The following is a 19059-nucleotide window of genomic DNA, read 5'->3' as shown; positions in this document are numbered from 1 at the left end:
CAGCTCTCCAGGGTTTCCGGCAGGGGAACATCCCCAGCTGTACCTAGAGATGGCCTTGGGGACTGAACCTGGGACCCTCTGCATGCAAGGTTGAGACCGTATCGCTGAGCTATGGCCCTTCTCCAGAATGGGACAGAACTCACCTGTGCCAGGGAGCACACCTCCAGGGAAGACGCCAGGGATCCCCACACCTGTCGAGGAGAGAGCACAAACTGTGAGACCAGCCATGGAGCCAAGGCAGTGGAGCATCTGCAACATGCAGCCTACAGAAATGGATAGCCGTCTTTGAAGAAACGGGATCAATTTGTAACAGAAGGATAAATCCAACTCCTTTGTTACCCTTGCTAGGAATAATAGATGAATCAAATCGACATGTATCTCACTGGGAGGTGTTGACATTTTTGCTGCTCGTATAGTAGTTGCTAAATGTTGGTGACCAGCAACAGGTCTGTCAATAGATTCCTGGTATGCTCAGGTGTGGTCCGTTGCTGAGAAATTGACCTTCCACGTCAGGGTGGCTCAAAGCAAGATGAGGCCTTTATCCTAGCAGCCATTCATCTCCCATATTAGACATGGCAATCAATTGAGACAACCTCCCCAGACCATTGGAAATGTCTGGAGAGACCTAGCGGACTAGAAATTTAAATATGCTTAATCAACTTAATAAAGTGGTGGTTCCAACTTTAAGCTGTTGTTATGCTTTCCCTCAAATAAATTACAGACTAGCTGATATTGCTACTGTCACAGTGGTACCTCAGTTTTCGAGCACATAGGAAGCCAAACGTTTCGGTTTTCAAACGCTGAAAACCCAGAAGTACTGTAAATGCTTCCATTTTTGAACATGCCTTGGAAGTTGAACGGCTTCCGCTGCATGTTTTTCAATTTTCTCAATTGAACTTGCAGCCATTGCTTTTCGCCTCGGTTTTCGAATGTTTCAGAAATCGAACGGTCTTCCGGAACGAAAACCGAAGTACCAATGTAATTGTATTTTGAATTATGTTTATTATATGTGGAAGAACCATAAAATACTTTTTGTTTAAAAAAGAAATGGTCTGAAGGAGTTGATTAAAAGATGCTGAGATAACTATCGTTCAAACGCTTAAGGAAATTTCCAACCCCAAAGTGCAACAGTTCTGGATCAAGATAATCAGTGCCATATACTTTTTGTGTGCTGTTTTCACAAACACATTGATCTTGGTGCCCATTTTCTCCTAATGGATACACTATTTTGGGATACAAAACTTTTGGGTGGAGATCTGCATCACAAAATTAGGAGAAGTGACCATTTCAAAGGACTGGCTGCATTCCAGCTCACACACCAGACTGCACAGATTTCTTCCCTGTCCGCTACAAAAACATCTGGCTCTTCCCCAAGTTGCCCCTGGATTTTAGAGGGGGCAGCCTTCGACCTACCAGGGATTTTGCCAGGCTTGGCCCCAACGCCAGCCCCGCCAGCTCCTGGTTGCAAGACACCACCTGCGGGAGGGAGACAGAGAAAGAGAAATATCACATCGCTTGCCCTAGGATGGCCAGAGTCTCAGGCCTGGGGGCTGAATGTGGCTTTCTAGGCCTCTGTGGGCACTTTCCAAGCCACGCCTCCTCTCTAGACCACACACCCCTCTAGCCTGGTTCAGAGCCCTCCTTGCAGGCCTTTGCTGGGCTGGAATGTAACCTGTGTCACTTCCTGTGCTGACAGGAAACACAGGCAAGGCTGAACTAGATGGGCCAATTCTGTCTCCAGTGTTCCTAAGTCTCTGGGGTGTGAGGAGATCAAGGCAACATACCCTGTGGAAATACTTACCTCCAGGTACAGCCACGCCGCCTCCAGGTACGCCTACACCGGCTCCAGGTACACCCACGCCAGCTCCAGGTACGCCTACACCAGTACCTGCACCAGCCCCAGCGCCTGTTTAAGGAACAACACAAACAGAGTCTCAGGAACTCAGACCCTGTTGTCATAGCTGGAGCAGCCATGATCACATTTCAGAAAGCTGCCTTCCCCCTCACCCAAAATATTTATTTTCTGAGTGCCTAAAAGCAGGAATCACCTGCTCTCAGAGAAGCACATTCCCTGTGCTTCTGGGTGAGTTTCTGTCCAGAACAGGGACTCATCCAGAAGCCTACAAGAGGCTGCCTGTTCTGCTATGCCCCTGCACCACAAGAGATGGCATCCTCTGGTGAAGAGAAGGTGTTCGAATGACTAGAATGGGAAGCCTCCTCAAACGACTGCATCTCTGTATTGCGACAGCCCAACACCACTGAGGGATTGTTTGGGAATTGCCTCCTAAGGGGAAAATATCAGGAGAGGAGACCAGCAAAGCAACGGCAGCATTGTGGGGCAGAGAGGCAGCCAGAGCACAGATTCTGTGTCCCACGAAGTAGGCAGGCAGAAGAACCTCCATAATCATCAGAGACACCTGCAGCCTTGACTCACCAGCCTTGGCAGCTGCCTTATAAGCAGCAGCTGCCGCTGCAGGGCTTCCGGCACCTGGATAGACACCTCCTGGATAGACACCTCCTGGATAGGCACCACCTGGATAGGCACCACCACCTAGGGCAGAAAAGGAAAGCGGCACTGAGTGTCAGGGCTGGAGTCAGATGCAGGTCAGCTTGAAAGATGCAGGACTCTGTCATCAGTGAAGTTAACTCTTTCTTCGAAATGGCATGCAACTCAGCAACACTTCCAAGCTGGTCTTGCCCCTATGGAGCAGCTGCCTTCCACCCCTTCTAAGGTTCTTCCTCTCCCAGACATTTTCCAAGCCATCTGCGTCTGTGCGTTTCTGACCTCTGCTAAGCCCCCATCCTCATTATTCTCTGTGTTATTGGAGACCAGCAGGGAGGGGAGTTTGTTGCAGCAGGAGAGGGAGACTCCCTGGATTCTTTTGCAGCCTCTTGACCCCTTGGAGTCTGAACACCCTGTCACAGGCTCTTCCTGCTCACTAAACCCTGTTGCCCCTTCAGCATCCAGTTGCTCCTCCCAATCTGCTCCCTTTGACCTTTCCCCAGTGTCCCGCCACCAATCCCTAGGCTCTGAGCCTTCCTACTTGGGGGTTTCCCTCAGGGGTTCCCCGGCTGGTGCCTCCCAAACTCCTCTTTGTCCAGCCAGTCCCTGACACTGGGCTCCACTTGCTTTCTATGTGCCCATCTCTTAAACTAGCTAGAGCCATCCAACCTGGTTGTCATCACTGACTCCTGCGGGAGCGAGTTCCAACAGCTCCCAAAAGAATTTTTTGGGGGGGTCCACCCCCTGTTCCCATAAATTCATCCCCCCTACCCTATAAAATGCATTATTCAGAATAGCAGCCTGCATGACCCACTAAGGCCGATAACAACGCAATAAAATTCAAAGCAGCAACAATTAAATGTGCATTTATTCAAAATCCAATTAGAAAATTGATGATTCAGTGATACCAGCTTTTCAAAATCTGATAGTCGTTTTCACCTCCAGCCTCTGTGCTTCCCTCTTAGTACCCACCTAGGTAAGCCCACCCCATGGGCACAATGCCACACACTTTGAGAACCACTAGGTCAAGCAGGCATTCTGCCCCCCCTCCAGCACAGGGCGCTGTCCCCATTGCTAGTGCTGAAGTAAGACTCAGCTGCCAGTCTGCTTTTGAGCATGGAATGGGATAAGGTGGCACCTTTTTGCTTTGCCCCAGGCAACAGTTGTGCTGAGCCAGTGCTCTGCATATCCTCCAAACAATTCCCTCTCACCAGCTTGGGAGCCCTAGAAGAGCCGGTGGTGGGTCTGAGATACCTGCTCTCAGCCAAGGCTGGAGAGCTCACATGCGCAGGGCAAGCTTACCTAGTGCTCCAGTGCCTCCGACAACCCCTCCGACACCTGCAGATGAGAAAAGAAGCCAGGGCATCAGAAGTCCTGCAGTTGGATCAGCCCACAGAGGACCCATCTAGCCCAGTGTACTGTTCTCACAGTAGCCACCAAATGCCATAAACACAAAAGCCTTATCCTTTCCTGTGGTTTCCAGCAAGTGGCCTTCAGAAGCATCAGTGCTTCTGACCATGGAGGCAAAACATAACCATCCCGGCTAGTAGCCAACAATAGCCCTCTTCTCCCTGAATTTATCCAATCCTCTTTTAAAGCCATCTAGGTCGGTCACCATAACTGCCTCCTGTGGGAACTGTGAATTCCACAGTTTAACTATGTGAATCATAGAACCACAGAACTTGAAGGGACCCCGAGGGTCATCCAGTCCAACCCCCTGCAAATGCCGGAATAAGAAGCCCTTCCTTTTAGCTGTCGCAAATCTTCCAACATTCAGCACCATCTGATGTCCACAAGTTGCAATGTTATAAGAGACAGGAAAAAACCTTTTCCCTGTCCACTTTCTTGAGGTTGTGCATCAGTTTATAAAGGTCTATCTTGCTTTACTTTCCTCTAAACTAAAAATCCCCAGAGGCTGCAACCACTCCTCACAGGGGAGACATTCTATCGCCTTGCTCTTTTCCAAACCTTTTCCATTTCCCACCAGCATGGGCATAGCCAGGGTGGCAGGGAGAGGCAGCTGCCCCCCTAAATCAATAAAAAAAAATCAATAAAACACATAGCAAACTGAGGTTCTGCCCTCCCCGACCAACAAAAGGCCTGTTCCGCCCCCTAACAAAAATCCTGGCTATGCCCAGTGGCCGATCATGATGTGGTCAACATCTGGAGGGCCACAGATTCCCCCATCCTTGGTACAGAACCTGGGGAGAGGAGTACACAAGTAAGCCCACTGGGCTGCCTCTTCCTGCTCCTCTCCCCATTTAGTAGCCACAACAAGAGAGGAGAGACCGTGTCAGTCATAAAGAGCATTGGGGGGAGTGGAGATGGCCACTTACCTGGTTTGGGGGGCTTTGCTCCTGCTCCAAATCCTGGGGATAAAGGGAGGCATCGGGTACAGTTAGATGAGCGCCAATGTCAGGAGAAGCGTCCCCAAAAGCAACAGTGGGCAGAGCAAAAGATTGGAACACTTACCATTGTATGGTAGGCTACACCTGAGCCCCATGACAGTCAGAAATTCTCACACCCACAAAAACACACACTACTTTAACAGTCATCCAAGTAAGCAAGAGGCAACCTCTCAGGTCAAGAACCCATCCCTGCCAGGCAATACCACTCCAGGTAGGTGCAGGGCAGATGAGGGTCTCAGGGGCCACATAGAGGGCTGCATGCAGCACCCAGGCCTGAAATTCCCTGTCCTCACACTTCTCTAATGTGAACTAGATTGGTGGACATAAACAGAGACAGGGCCTTCATGGTGACTGGCCCCATTCTGTGGAATCCCCTCCCCAGAAAGGCAAACATGGGTGCTACCCTGAAGACTTTAAAATGGACTTTGAAGACTCCCCACTCACATTTCCCAACTGTCTGATGCTAAGCTCCAAAGTATATCATGGGCAGCCAACGTGACACCCTATAGATGCTATTTCCAGCAGCTGGTATTCAGAAGAATTGCTGCCTCCAAGTATGTAGGCAGAGCATAGCCATCTTGGCTAGTAGCCGTCAATAGCTTTATTGTCCTCCATGAATTTGTCTAACCCTCTTTTAAAGCTGTCTAAGTTGGTGGCCATCCCTGCCTCTTGTGGGAGAGAGTTTCAAAGTTTAACTATGCAATGCATGAAGAATCATGGAGTTGGAAAGGGATCCTGAGGACCATCTAGTCCAACCCACTGCAAGCAGGAATATGCAGCCATCCCTTATAGGGATCGAACCTTCAACCTTGGCATCATCAGCACCATGCTCTGACCAGCTAAGCTATCCAGTAGTCCTTCCTTTTGCAGGTTCTGAATCTTCCCTTGTTCTCCTTTATTAGATGTCCAGGACGGCCAGCGTTTTGAGAGACGGAGGAAAGCTTTCCTCTACCCACTTTCTCCATGCCATGCACAATTTTACAAACTCCTCTTGCTTGTCTTTTCTCTAATCTAAAAAGTCCCAGACACTGCAACCTTTCCCTGTGGGGGATTTTCTGCACCTCCTCGATCGTTTGGGTTGCCCTTTTCTGATCCTTGGTTCAGTTTAGGGTCAATGTTGATCCATGGGTGAAACAGGGGAAAGGACCACCACCTATGTTCCCTGCCCCATGCATTATCTTCTAAACCGTCCGGTTGCTCAAGCGCAGGAGGCAGAGAGCATCCTTTCCCTCCTCCAGGGACTCACCTGCCCCACCAAGTCCTCCTAGTCCTCCTACGCCAGCAGCTCCTGTAGGGATCAAGAGGGTTGTCTCAGGAGACCCAGGAGGGGCCCTCAAACAGCACCTAGCCATCGCAAGCAGGCTTACGCAGCACCCATCACTGGTGCTGATGGGAACTGAAACTAGCTTCAGCACCAGCAAGAGTAGCTCAGGGGTGAGGATGGGAGTTGTAGTTCAGCAACAATCAGGGGGCAACAGGCCTCACCCGATGCAAATGGTGCTATCAATTGTAGCATTTACTGTTGTTGACTCACAGTTTGCTTGTTGGTTGGTTGGTTGATTGATTGATTGATTGATTGGTTGATTGATTGATTGCATTTATAGCCCACCTTTTTGTCCAATGAACTCAAGGCGGCATACATGGTTCCCCCCCCCCCATTTAATCCCCACAAATTACCCTATGAGGTACGCTAGGCTGAGAGGCAGTGACAGGCCCAAAGTCACCGAAGGAACTTCATGGTGGTGTGGGAGATTCAAACCCTTGTTTCCCAGGTCCTAACCCGACACTCTGACCACTATACCACACCAGCTCTCATTGACTGATTATGCATTATTTTGAGATTGCTTTTTAAGACGATGTGATTCCCCCTGGGACGCTTAGGGAGAGGGCATCTCAGCAGGATCAGAAATTAATCGGCCAGACAAATGGAAGAATGCATGCATGAATTCCACAAGGCAGTGCATTATCTCGCCCCATTATTCCTGTTTGTGACCCTTTTCTTGCAAGAAAGGGGCTTTGAGAAGGGTGGCTTATTGCGGGAAGGGGCAGAGAAATTCCACACACAAATAAAATCGGGTGGATTTGGTGACACCTGTAACAGAAAGATAAACACAGCAGGTAGTAGCACCCCCTTACCTGGGTAGTAGCCTTGCCCGGGAACTCCAACACCAGCACCTGGGACCCCTGGAAAGGAAAGGAGAGTTTGATTGGCTCATAGCTGGCGATGAAGGGAAACCCCATTCGTGCCCATCCAAGATAAAAGTATTGAGAGGCTTAGAAGACTCCCTTGGCCTCCATCTTTCCCCCGCTCCCATCTTCCTGCCACTCAGGAGCATTGCTGGGTATTAAAAGGGCTCAGGGCACAAGTCCAAGGGTGATCTGTCAAGGGTTCTTTAGCTGTGATTCTTTTGTCACTGGGGGGGGTTGGGCTAGATGGCCTTTGGGGTTCCCTTCCACCTCTACAATTCTGGGATTCTATGAACCAAATTCGCAAGTGTGATCTGCTAGTTTCCTGCATGCATAAAGAGAAACAATTAACGTGGCAAGTATCGTGTTAAGATCTGCACTCTCTTTTTTGCACAGCCCGCCCCCACCATCTCTGGCCTGTGTCATTTGCTGCTCCAGTCACTGACAGCACTTTGGCTTTCTGGGGTGGAATCCTGCTTTGCCTCTGACCCTCCGTGAGGATTGCGCAACCATGCCCCGAACAGCTCATCCTTTGTTTTCATGTTGCCTTCTTCCCCCCTCTCTCGCCCTCCAGCCCAGCCAATACGCCTTCCTTGCTCCTCCCCTCTTAAATAAACACTTGTGTTTAAGTTCAACATGCTTTGCCCTGGGAGTCGAACAACAGAGCTGACCTTTTCTCAACCGTCTGATTGCGGAAGGGCTCTCTCCAGGCCAAGGAGCTATTGGTGTGGCTGGTGGGAGCTCAAAGATGCTCAGCTGGAAGCAAAACCCTAGGGAGGAGCTGAGATGTCTCCCACATAGAGCTTCGTTCGAGACGGGGCTCAGCCCCAGAACCCGTTTGCAATGCCAGCCCCAGCCTGTGCCAAGCAGGCTCAGAAAGGGACAAGCAGAGCAGTCCAAGGGGATGGAGCAACCCTCCTCCAAGGGGGTTTTTCATTGAGAGAAAATGTAAGAAGCAATCTGATAGAAGTTTATAAAAGCATGCATGTCCTTGTGGATGGAGGAGTTTTAACGTATATAAAATTGTACATATGGTTGATTTGAATATGTTATTATTGATTATGTATACCCAATGTATCAGCTGCCTGGGGGGTTTCACTGTTTGTGTTTGGTTGGTGGTAAAAAATAAAAAAATAAAAGCATGCATGTCATGGAGAAAGTGGATAAGGGAAAGATTCCCGCCCCCTCTCGTGACACTGGACATCCAAGGAAGCTGGATGTTGGGAGATTCAGGGCAGGTAAAAGAGAAAGCACTTTGCTCACAGCACATTGTTAAACTGCAGAACTCCCTCCCGCAGGAAGCAGTGATGGCCACCAACTGGGCTTTAAGTAAGTATTGCACAAATTCATGGGGGAAAGGGCCTATAGATGGCTGTTGGCTAGGATGGCTGTGCTCTGCCTCCACAGATAGAGGCAGCGATATTTCTCAATGCCCATTGCGGGAAACTGCAGGAAGGAAGAGTGTGATGGTGCTCAAATGCTGCTTGCGGGTTCCCCGGAAGAGGTGCCCGGTTGGCCACAGTGAGAACAAGACGCTGGACTTGCTGGGACTCTGGCCTGATCCAGCAGGTTCTTCTGAAGTAGGAACAAGAAAGAGGATTGCTCCTGAGCACAAGCAGAGTGCTTCTCTTTCGCTGCAACAAAGGGAGGGGACCATTTGTCAGCCCAGGGTCTGGGGCTCTAGCTAGGGACCTTGGAGGCAGCAATGCTCCCGAATACCAGTTTTTGGAAGCCACAGGAGGGGACAGGGCTCTTGTGCTCAGGTCCTGCATATGGGTTTCCCACAGGCATCTGATTGGCCACTGTAAGAACAGGATGCTGGACTAGATGGGCCATGGGCTTGATCCAACAGGCTTCTTATATTCGTATTTCTTGAAAGGGCTTTTTAAAAAGCCGGTCTCCCAAGCTGAGTTTGCAGGTCATGGTTGGGGGAGATCTGTGGGGGTCTCCAGGTGTTTGGTGGATTCCTAGCTCTTACCATCAACCCCGAGGCCAGATGCCAGGAGCTGGAGTCAAGCACATCTGGCTCCCCCTCTCCAGATGTTGCCCATCTTTCCTGTAGGTGGACCACATGGCGTGACATTGCTTTGCTTGTATACAGAAAGAAATGCAAACCGCACAGTTGCACATCAATCTCTTCCCTCTAAAGCTTTGAACATTCTGTTAACAAGAGAGAAGGCTTTTCCTTTTCCTTTTTTTTTTAAAAAAGAGAGAGTCAATCTAATGCAGATCTGGCGGTAGTTGTGAAAGAATGGCAACACCCAAATATATCTGTTCTCTGGATAAGTTGTGAAGGGGTAGCAAAGAAAACTGGAATTTTCTGCCCATGTGCTCTTTGCCTCAAGCAGGCATCTCTCCCTTTCCTGCCCCACCCCCAATGACAATGATTTATTATGGGATGGCCACTAGGAAATCTGCCAAGTAGGGAGAGCAGCAGCAGCTGGCAGAGTGAGGAATTAGACCAACCTCCCCTAGCCTGGGGCCCTCTAGATGACTTGGACTACATAATACCCATTCTTACACTTTGGAACTCCCTGCCTCTTGATACCAAGCATGTACCATTTTCTTTTCTTTTTAAATATTTTTATTGGTTTTTACAAGAACAAATCCAAAATAATAAAAAGGGGAAAAAACTTTCAGCATATCCATATATGAGATTCTCTGAATCTTGTGGCTTCCCCCCTGTCCCCTGCATGGGTCCTTAAAATACTTTTTTCTAAAACTACATATTACATTCTCCACAATTTTTATCTTTCTAAATTATCCATCTCTTTTGTTTCTTTACAAGTTATTTTTAAAGTCCAGCTAACGTTTGAATTTGTTTACAATGGTCTCCTAATTAAATGAATTTCCCCCATTCTTTTTAAAAGTATCTTCTTGATTCCTGAGTCTCCCGGTCAGTTTTGTCATTTCAGCATAGTCCGGCAGTTTGGCTTGCCATTCTTCCCTAGACAGGACTATTGAACGTTCTTTCCATCTTTGGGCTAGTAGCATCCTTGCAGCCGTTGCCGCATACATAAACAGTCCCGGTACCTTTTTCGGTGCCTCCTAACAACATTTTTGTTTAGACAAGCCCACTCAGATGTTTAGAAAATTGATGTGAATTTTCATCTGCTTCCAGTACTTAATCTGTTATTGTTATTTTAACTTTCAGAAAGTCTTAACTTTTGTTGTTAATTCTGCTTATGGATAAGTTCATCGTTTTATCTTTTTGTAAACCTCTTTGAGAGGGTTTTTTTTGGGTGGTTGCAATCAAGCAGTGTGTAAATCTTAATAGATAGATAGATAGATGATAGATAGATAGATAGATAGATAGATAGATAGATAGATAGATAGATAGATCTCCCATCAGCCCCAGTCAGTGTGGTCATGCGATAATTCAGCTGATGGGAACACAGCTCCCTGTTGATGAGGTTGGAGGATGTTTCAGTCCAAAACATCTGGAGTGGCCTCAGATGCATAGAATAATAGAATACAGTTCTATGAGTTGGAGGGGTACCCAAGGGCCATCTAGTCCAACCCCCTGCAAGGCAGGAATCGCAGCTCATGAATCCCTGACAGGTGGCCATCTAAACTCTGTTGAAAAACCTCCAATGAAGGAGAGTCCACTACCTCCCAAAGGAGTTTGTTCCATTGTCAAACAAAGGCCAAGTTGGGCTGTGAAGAAGTTTAGTTTTTTAGGGGGTGGGGAAAAGAAGGACTCTCTCTCTCTCTCTCTCTCTGACACACACACACACACACCCCCCCTCAGCATCCCCCTAATTAGCTAATTAACACTGGCATCATTCTCTGAAGATTGTTTTCCCTCTCTTCAAACCATAGAAAAGACAGTCAGTCAAAGGACAGGGTCCTCTCCATCTCCCCTCCCCATGAGCCCAAGCACCCCCACTGAACCTGCACCCAAGAGAGATGAGGCAACTGAGCGAAGACTCATGGATGGCTCAAGCAAGCAAGTCAAGCTGTGTATTGGCAGCAAAACCCCAGTCCATCAAAGTCGTGAGCCACAGTGCGACTCAGAGGAGCGGAGGAGCCATGCCCAATCTTGCACCCACCACCTCCTGCCTTTGAGCTTAGAGCGTATTTTCATAAGCTCCGTAAAAATTACAGAGTGTCTCACAGAATTTCCATAACACTTCCGCCCCTCCCCCCCCCAAAAAAGCAGAGTTGCATGCTTTATTGCAGTAATTTCACACAACAACCACGAAAGATAGGCTACATTACTCGGGAGCATGCAAAGAAGGCTTGAGACTGAGGAATAAGCAGTGCCACCTAGGGAGGTGATGGTGAAGATGATCCAGTTGGAAGGGGCCTCCAAGAGTCATCTAGTCCAACCCTCTGCAATGCAGGAATCACAGCTCAGGAAATTAATAATAATAATATTTTATTTATACCCTGCCCTCCCCAGCCAGGGCCAGCCTCAGGGCGGCTAACACCAAATATGAATTACAATAAAATATAATAGAAACAACAACAACAAACAAACAAATAAACGGTTAGTTAAAATACGGCTTAAAATGCAGCTTAAAATGCAGCCTCATTTTAGTAGTAGCCCATAAATCAAGATCATAAAGGGAGGAAATGTCAGATATTCATCCGAGCCAGCTATCCATGCTGGTCCTACATGGGCCAGCAAAAAAAGCCAAGGGAAAATTTATATACCAAATCCCATATAAGGGGTCAGAGTGAATCTAAGCCGAAGGCCAGGCGGAACAGCTCCGTCTTGCAGGCCCTGCAAAAAGATGTCAAATCCCACAGGGACCTAGCCTCTTGTGACAGAGCATTCCACCACATCGGGGCCTGTGCTGAAAAGGCCCTGTCACTAGTTGAAACCAATCTAACCTCCTTGAGGCTTGGGACCTCCAAAGTGTTGTTATTTATGGACCTTAAGGTCCTCTGCGGGGCATACCAGGAGAGGTGGTCCCGTAGGTACGAGGGTCCCAAGCCAAATCCTGACAGGTGGCTATCCAACCTCTGCTTTGAAACCTCCAAGGAAGGAGTGTCCACCACCTTCCAATAGGGTCCAGACCAGCTCTTACCGCCAGAAATTCTTCTTGGTGTTTAGTCAGAATCTCTCATTTGAACCCATCTCCTTTTCCTAAGATGCTGGATTAGATGGGCCTTCAGCCTGATCCAGTAGGATCTCCCTAGGTTCTTCAGGAACTCCCTCCAAAAGGAGGCAGCGAGGGCCACCAGTTTGGATGGATTCCAAAGAGGACTGGACATCTATTGAAGCCACAATGTCTATGTCCTTCCTCCACAGTTGGAGGCAGTGATGCTGGGAATCACAAGTGGCGAATCCTGCTTCTGTGTTTTCCAGTGGTGCATCTGGCCAGCTACTGGGAGAACACGAGGCTGCAACTCGACGACCCAGTGGCCTGATCCAGCAGCCTCTTCTCATGTTCAAGGGTAGGCACCAATTAAGCGCTACCGCCTGAACATCTGCTCTGTCCGTGTTGGAGAGAGCAGTGAAAAAACATCTGGAAACCAGCATAAGAAACAGGCCTCCAATCTCAAGATCAGCAAAACTCTCTAGGTTGGTCCCCCCCCCCCCCACTATTCCCACCCCAACACACACCGATGCCTCTTCTAACCGCCTTCCCTCCCCCGTTCTCCGGAGCGGGTCTAGAACTGGTTTAAAGTTTCGGCATTCTAGCTTAATTGGCTGCTGGACAGTGGCCCAAAGTGAAGTCAACACAAGCCAGAATCCCCAAGACATGCAAGCCAGGGTGAACTGGGAAACAGGCAAGAAGCTTCGCCAAAACGGATGGAGGGAAGGAGGGTGGGAAGAGGAGGGTGATGAAATAAACAGAGACCCGAGGAGGAGCGTGGCTGCCGGCGAGGGGGGATGGCGTTGAGGGAGGAGAAAGGAGCAGGAAGAGGCTCAGATGTATCCCCTTCTGCCTTTTTGGTGGACCAATGTACGGTAGTATCGGACAAGGACTTGGGAAACTAGGGTTTGAATTCTGCCCCTACTCAGCTATGAAGGTCTCATTGAGGGCTGGCCACTGCCTCTCAGCCTCACCTACCTTGCAGGGTTGTTGAGGGGATTAAATGAGGCAGGGGGACCATGTCCGCCACCTAGAGCTCATTGGATCAGTGGTCTAGCATGGGGAGGAGAGGATAGAGGCCCTGGCTGCAAAATTATTAGGTGGCACAAAATTTCAAAAGAAAAAATACTGGCACTTCCCAGCTTGCTGCTGTCCTCTTCCATGCTATGATTCCCACCTCCCTGGATTCAGATAGCGCCTCTTTTAAAAGAAATGAGCCCTTGCACAGACTTGCCCAAAACAAACAAAGAAACAGGCAAGCGGAAAGTTGTGTTTGCTTTTCTGCCTGCCTCTGATTTTAAGGTTCTACAACTCCCAAACTTGGTCCATTTCAGCCCCATGTGAGATCGCCAAGCCCCACCTAGAAAACTTCCTCTTGGCATCTGTGTTAATGGTCCATGGTTTAGGGGGTGCAATAGTTGCCTTGCTCAGGGCATTGGCAACCTACGCTACACCACTGCCTTGGAGAAAAAAGGTGGTTCATAAACACAATGAATACGTAATAATACTGAAAATATGTCACACTAGATAATCCCAGCCAATGTGGGACCTCTGCCCTGCCCATCAGTTTTGCCTACTCTGTGAGGAACACAGGGAGCAACCTTGTACAGAATCAGACCACTGATCCATCTAGTTTGGTACTGTTGACACTGACTGGCAATGGCTCTTCATAGGAGGAGACAGTCTCAGGTCTACCTGCAGATGCCATTGGGGATGGAACCTGGGACCTTCTGCATTCAGAGCAGATGCTGCACTGCTGAGCGACGGTGCTTTCACTAGAAGTAAAGTAAGACTTCATGGTTCTAGAGAAAGAGCTGGTTTAAACAGGCATTTCCCAAATAGGAGCATAGAGAACTGCCTTTGACAAAGTCAGACCACTGGTCCATGTAGCTCAGTTGGTAGAGCATGAGACTTAATCTCAGCGCCAAGGGTTCGAGCCCCACGTTGGGCGAAAGATTCCTGCCTTGCAGGGGGTTGGACTAGATGACCCTTGGGGATCCCTTCCAACTCTACAATTCTGATTCTATTATCTGGATCAGCAGTGTCTACACTGACAGTGTCTCCAGAGTTTCAGACAAGGGTCTCCCAGCTCTACCAGGAGACGCCACTCAGTATTGAACCTGGGACATTCTGCGTGCATAGCAGGTGCCTGACCGCCGGGCTGTGGCCATTCCTGAGGAAGATCAGCACGATCACCTGCTGCCCAGGAAACAATTAGCTGTGCCACTTCCGCCTTGCCCAGCAGATGTCGCTGAGGCTTCAATCTGCCCAGGTATGTGGCTGGAGCAATCCTGGCCTTCCCTTGCAGCTGGCTTCGCTAGAGCTCTCTGTGTCTCCTTTGTAAGAAACAAATCAAAACAAAACAAAAACACAATCTTTTGTTTCCTTCCCAAAATTGTCAGTGGCTGTGGGCCAGCTCCCCTCTGCCTTTGCCTGTAATCAGAACATCCTTCTCTTTTTCTCTTTCTCTCCCCCCCCCCCGCCCCAGAAAATAGGCCTGCCATCAAACACAGCCCATTGGGTCCAGAATTCTGCCCCGGAAAACCTTTGACACCAGGAGCTATTTCTCCAGACCAGAGAAGATGAATCGGCAAAGGGAAGCTTGTCCAGTTCTGGGCACCACAGTTTAAGAAGGAGCCCAGGGGTCATCTAATCTCACCTCCTGCACTGTAGGAATCACAGCGAAAGATAACCTGGCAGATGGCCACCCAACCTCTGCTTAAAAACCTCCAAGGAAGGAGAGTCCAGCTACTTTCTAAGGTTGTCCACTTGCCTATCGACCATTTCCTACTACCAGAAAATTCTTCCTAGCATGTAGCTGGAATCTGCACAGGCTGCTAGTTTGCTATCAGGGCAAGGTAGCAATGCATTGCTGCTGGTACAAATACCTGTTGAAAACTTAGGACTGCTTTCCTTGCAGGACTGCCTGACTCCGTAATGTGCCCACTCAACTGCTTTGCTCTGCAGAACTGGCCCACTTACAGGTGCCACACAACCTCTGCACTTGTGAGAATCTGTTCTTTTAGCATGGCACCACCCAAACTTTGGAACTCCCTGCCTTTTGACATCAGGCAGGAGCCTCGGCCGCACTCTCTACAGCACCTGCTCTTAAAGATTTTGCTCAGGCAAACCTGCCCAGGCATGTACGTATGTACTTCAAATCTCTCTTTAGTCTGCCGTTAATTTTAATCATTTCCCAAATGTTTTCAATTACTGTTTTTTGATGGATGACTTCTCGTAAACCGTTTGGAGCCTTGATCAAGTGGCATATAGATTTTGCTTAACAAATAAAGCTCCGCCAAAGTGTTGCTCTTGAATTTCCAGGGAAAGGGGACGCAAGACAGGCCATCATTCTCTCTCTCTCTCTCTCTCTCTCTCTCTCTCTCTCTAACCGCAGCTCTGCTGGGCTGTCAGTGAACATGTATAAAATGGAGTTGTTGCAACACACACACACACACACACACACACACTCCTTGTGCAATGTGACTCAGGAATGGGCAGCCATGGAGAGCGATTCCAGGAAGTGAGGCGGCTGCACGCGGAGAGACTTGGCAAGCCAGAATCTGATGCCTCGCAGACGGACGACTCTCCGAGATTTATTTGTATTTATCACTCGGCTTATATCTCGCCGTCTCCTCAGTCTAAATGCATTGGGTTTTGCAACTGCCGAGCAAAAGGAGAGAGGCCTACAATGCCTTTCCCAAGGAGGGCGTGAAAAAGGCTAGGGATCATTAGGAGAGGAATTGAAAATAAAATACCCCTCCAACATCTGTCCAGTGAAAATGGAGATGTCCTGTTGTTGTTATTATTATTATTATTATTATTATTATTATTATTATTATTATTCCCCACCTATCTGATTGGGTTGTCCCAGCATACTGTATTTAAAAACATAATAAAGCATTATACATTGAACAAAAAGTCCCCATACAGCTGCTTTCCGATGTCTGCTAAAGGTTGTACAGTACAGTTACTTATCTCCTTGGCTCGGGGGTCGCATAACTCCATACCCTCCAACATTTTTCTGATAAAAATAGGGACATCCGAAGGAATGTCCTCAGGAAAAATGAGACATCAAATGAGAAACCGGGAGAGCTTCTGTAAACCCGTGACTGTCCCTGGAAAATAGTGACACTTGGAGGGTCTGGTTTCAAATAGGATGGGGGACTGGGTGCTGAGATTCCTGCATTGCTGAGTTGGACTAGATGACCCTAATTCTGAAATCCTATGATTTTTAAGTTGGTGAGCATGGCGGCCTCCTGCAAGAATGAGTTGTGCTTCATAAAGAAGTCTTTTATCTGTCCTGATCATCTCACATCCCGCTTCATTGGATATCTGCAAGTTCTTGTGTTAATATGAGAGGGGTAGCAGAGCTTTTCTCTGTCCATTTTCTCCAGGCCATGCATGCCATACTTATGGACTGTTGCAAAGGAAGGCACTCTTCTCATGCTCAGAGGTGCTCGATTTCCCCCAGACGATTAGCATTGGAACGAGGATGCAACCATAGTCTAATTAAGCCCTGCTCTACCCTCACTCCCTGTTAGCAAACAGAAAAGGACAGTCAGAGGCTGCTTAATTGTATCACTGATGTTTGTGCCCAGAAAATGAATCAACTTTTGGAAAATGCTCTCTCCCCGCCCCCCTGCCCCATTTTTCCATGGCTTGCTATGAAAAACAAAATGGGGGATTTGGAAAATAGATTTCTTTCCTAAACTCACTAACCCCCCAGGCGGTTTGCTGCAAACATGAGTGTTTTCAGGGATGAGGGGGTGCCATCTTGCAAATCAATGCTCTCCCTGCAAAGGATGTAACTGTTTGCACGCAAAGGGTGGGATGGGACTCAGCAAACCCTCCAAAGAGCTCATTGTTTTGCTGCAATGTTTACGTATTTTCTTTTCATTAAAAATGAAAATAAAACGGGGTGTGTGCCTTTTTCCCCCTCCTCTGCCAGAAATTTTACAGCTGGAGACGGACAAACAATTGTTTACAGTTGGCGATTTAGGAACAAGAGAAAGGCACTCTGCGTGAGCCCAGAGTCTTTCTTGCTTGGATTCCACCCCGTCCCTGCTCTCAAGTGGCTCGGCTGTAAACAGTTGCCAAGGTCTAAGCTCCAATGAAACCCATATACTAGCATGCAGACTGCAAAGTGCAAAAGGAAACATGGAAGATTCAGGGCAGAGGAAAGGAAGTGCACATATTTTAAACAGCGGAACTCCCTCCCACAGGAGGCAGTGATGGCCCACAACTTAGATGGCTTTAAAAGAAGACTAGACACATTTGTGGAGGAGAGAGCTCTTCATGGCTACTAGCTAGGATGGCTCTGTTCCACCTCTGTGGCTGGAGATGGCCATGCTTCCCAAATCCCATTATCTAGAAACCACAGGAGGGGAGAAGGCTCTTGAACTCAGGTCCTGCAGGCTGGTTTCTCACAGGCAGCTGGTTTGGCATCTTTAAGAGCAGGATGCTGGACTAGATGGGCCACTGGCCTGATCTAACCAACGCTTCTTATGTTCTTGCATCAAGTTTCATACATGTTGCGATGTCTCCCAGAGCATTCTGGGAGTCGCTCTTTCGGTTGGGAGGGAGGGAACCCTCATTGCTCTCTCCCCTTTGCAGAACATCAGTTCGCAGGGATTTCCTGAGAGGAATGAGTGAATAGGAAGACACACTAAGCCTGCCCTGTAGATACAGCCACCAAAAGATCACTGTTGGATTAAAGAGGGTTCATCCCTCCAATTCTACGATTCCAGCATGCCTCACATCTACTAGATAACGATCTGTCTGTCTGTCTGTTCTCTTGAGATATTGGTATCCATAATAGAAGGGAATGTTTGCATCTAAATTTTGATATTGGCAGATGCCACTGGGAATGAAGATGGTGGATCAAACCTTTCCAAACTGCACAGACTTGAAAACTGCACTGATCTGTTAGGTTTCTTAGCATTCCCGAGCAATGATGGGTGCTTCTCATGAACGCCTATTTATAGGCATCTGTTAGCCAGATGCCACAGTCCTCGACTCAACTCAAGGGGCCTTGTTGACCTCACTGCCCCCCACCCACCCAAAAGACCCAAGAGCTGGCCTCCCTGGCTTTCTCTGTGGCCATTCCGCTTAGACTATCCTGACGGTGCATCCCTCTACTCCAGACATCCTCGCCAATTGCCCCCAGCCCATTTCCCAGAGCTTACGACAGGTCAAAGAGGCAAGGGTTTGGCATGAGAGCTGGTGCTGTGGGCTCAACGCTGCAGCCTCCCTTGATCTCCTTGGGGAAAATTGAGGCGCCTGCTGTGTGTGAGAGCAGTCCGCAGACAAACAGCAGGCTGGGGGAGGCTCTCAGACAACCTTTCCAGCTCCTCCGGCAGAGCTGCAGCAAAGCTGTGCACAGCTTCAGTGCCAAGTAGGCTGTGACTGGTGTCCCATAGCAGCATAAGAAGACCCTCCTGGATCAGGCCAAAGGGGGCCCATCTTGTCCAGTATCCTGTTCTCACAGTGGCCGACCAGATGCCCCAATTGGAAACTTGCAAACAGGACCCCAGCACAAGAGCTCTCTCCCCTCCTGTTGTTTTCAGAAACTGGTATTCAGATGCATCACTGCCTCTGAGTTTGGAGGCAGAGCACAGCCATCATGGTTAATAGCCCCCCTCCTCCATAGATTTCTTGAATGCTCTTTTAAAGCCATCTAGGTTGGTGGCCATCACTGCTTCCTGTGGCAATGAGTTCCATAGCTTAGAGGCATAAAGATCTCAGCTTCCAGGCATAAATATGCTGGGACAGAGAGGAGATCTTGGTCTTTACTCTCAGGAAGATGTCTTGCCTCTTCTAAAATTGGCACTGGGCATCAAAACCCGTCTCCCAATTCAGGCAGGCGGAGAGTCAAAACTCTGCCACCAGAGCTGTTCTCCTCAGTAACGTG

General features: G+C 48.6%; 1 protein-coding gene across 4 annotated transcripts in view; it reads right to left on the bottom strand.

Moving 5' to 3' along the window:
- ELN (elastin) overlaps positions 1–19059 on the bottom strand; it is a 64737-nt gene that overhangs the window by 31301 nt on the left and 14377 nt on the right. For 3 of the 4 annotated variants that reach the window (XM_079954524.1, XM_079954522.1, XM_079954525.1), the window contains exons 2-9: positions 7048–7095; positions 6158–6199; positions 4840–4872; positions 3806–3841; positions 2435–2551; positions 1802–1906; positions 1414–1476; positions 144–191 (exon numbers count right to left, since the gene is read on the bottom strand). In XM_079954524.1, coding sequence (XP_079810650.1) covers positions 144–191; positions 1414–1476; positions 1802–1906; positions 2435–2551; positions 3806–3841; positions 4840–4872; positions 6158–6199; positions 7048–7095 — 492 coding nt within the window. Of the gene's footprint in view, positions 1–143; positions 192–1413; positions 1477–1801; positions 1907–2434; positions 2552–3805; positions 3842–4838; positions 4873–6157; positions 6200–7047; positions 7096–19059 lie in introns of all 4 variants that reach the window. The other variant, XM_079954523.1, reaches the window with a different exon arrangement.

Source organism: Podarcis cretensis, assembly GCF_951804945.1.
Source record: "Podarcis cretensis genome assembly, chromosome: 15".
NCBI lineage: Eukaryota > Metazoa > Chordata > Lepidosauria > Squamata > Lacertidae > Podarcis > Podarcis cretensis.
This window is presented reverse-complemented; position numbering and strand designations above follow the sequence as displayed.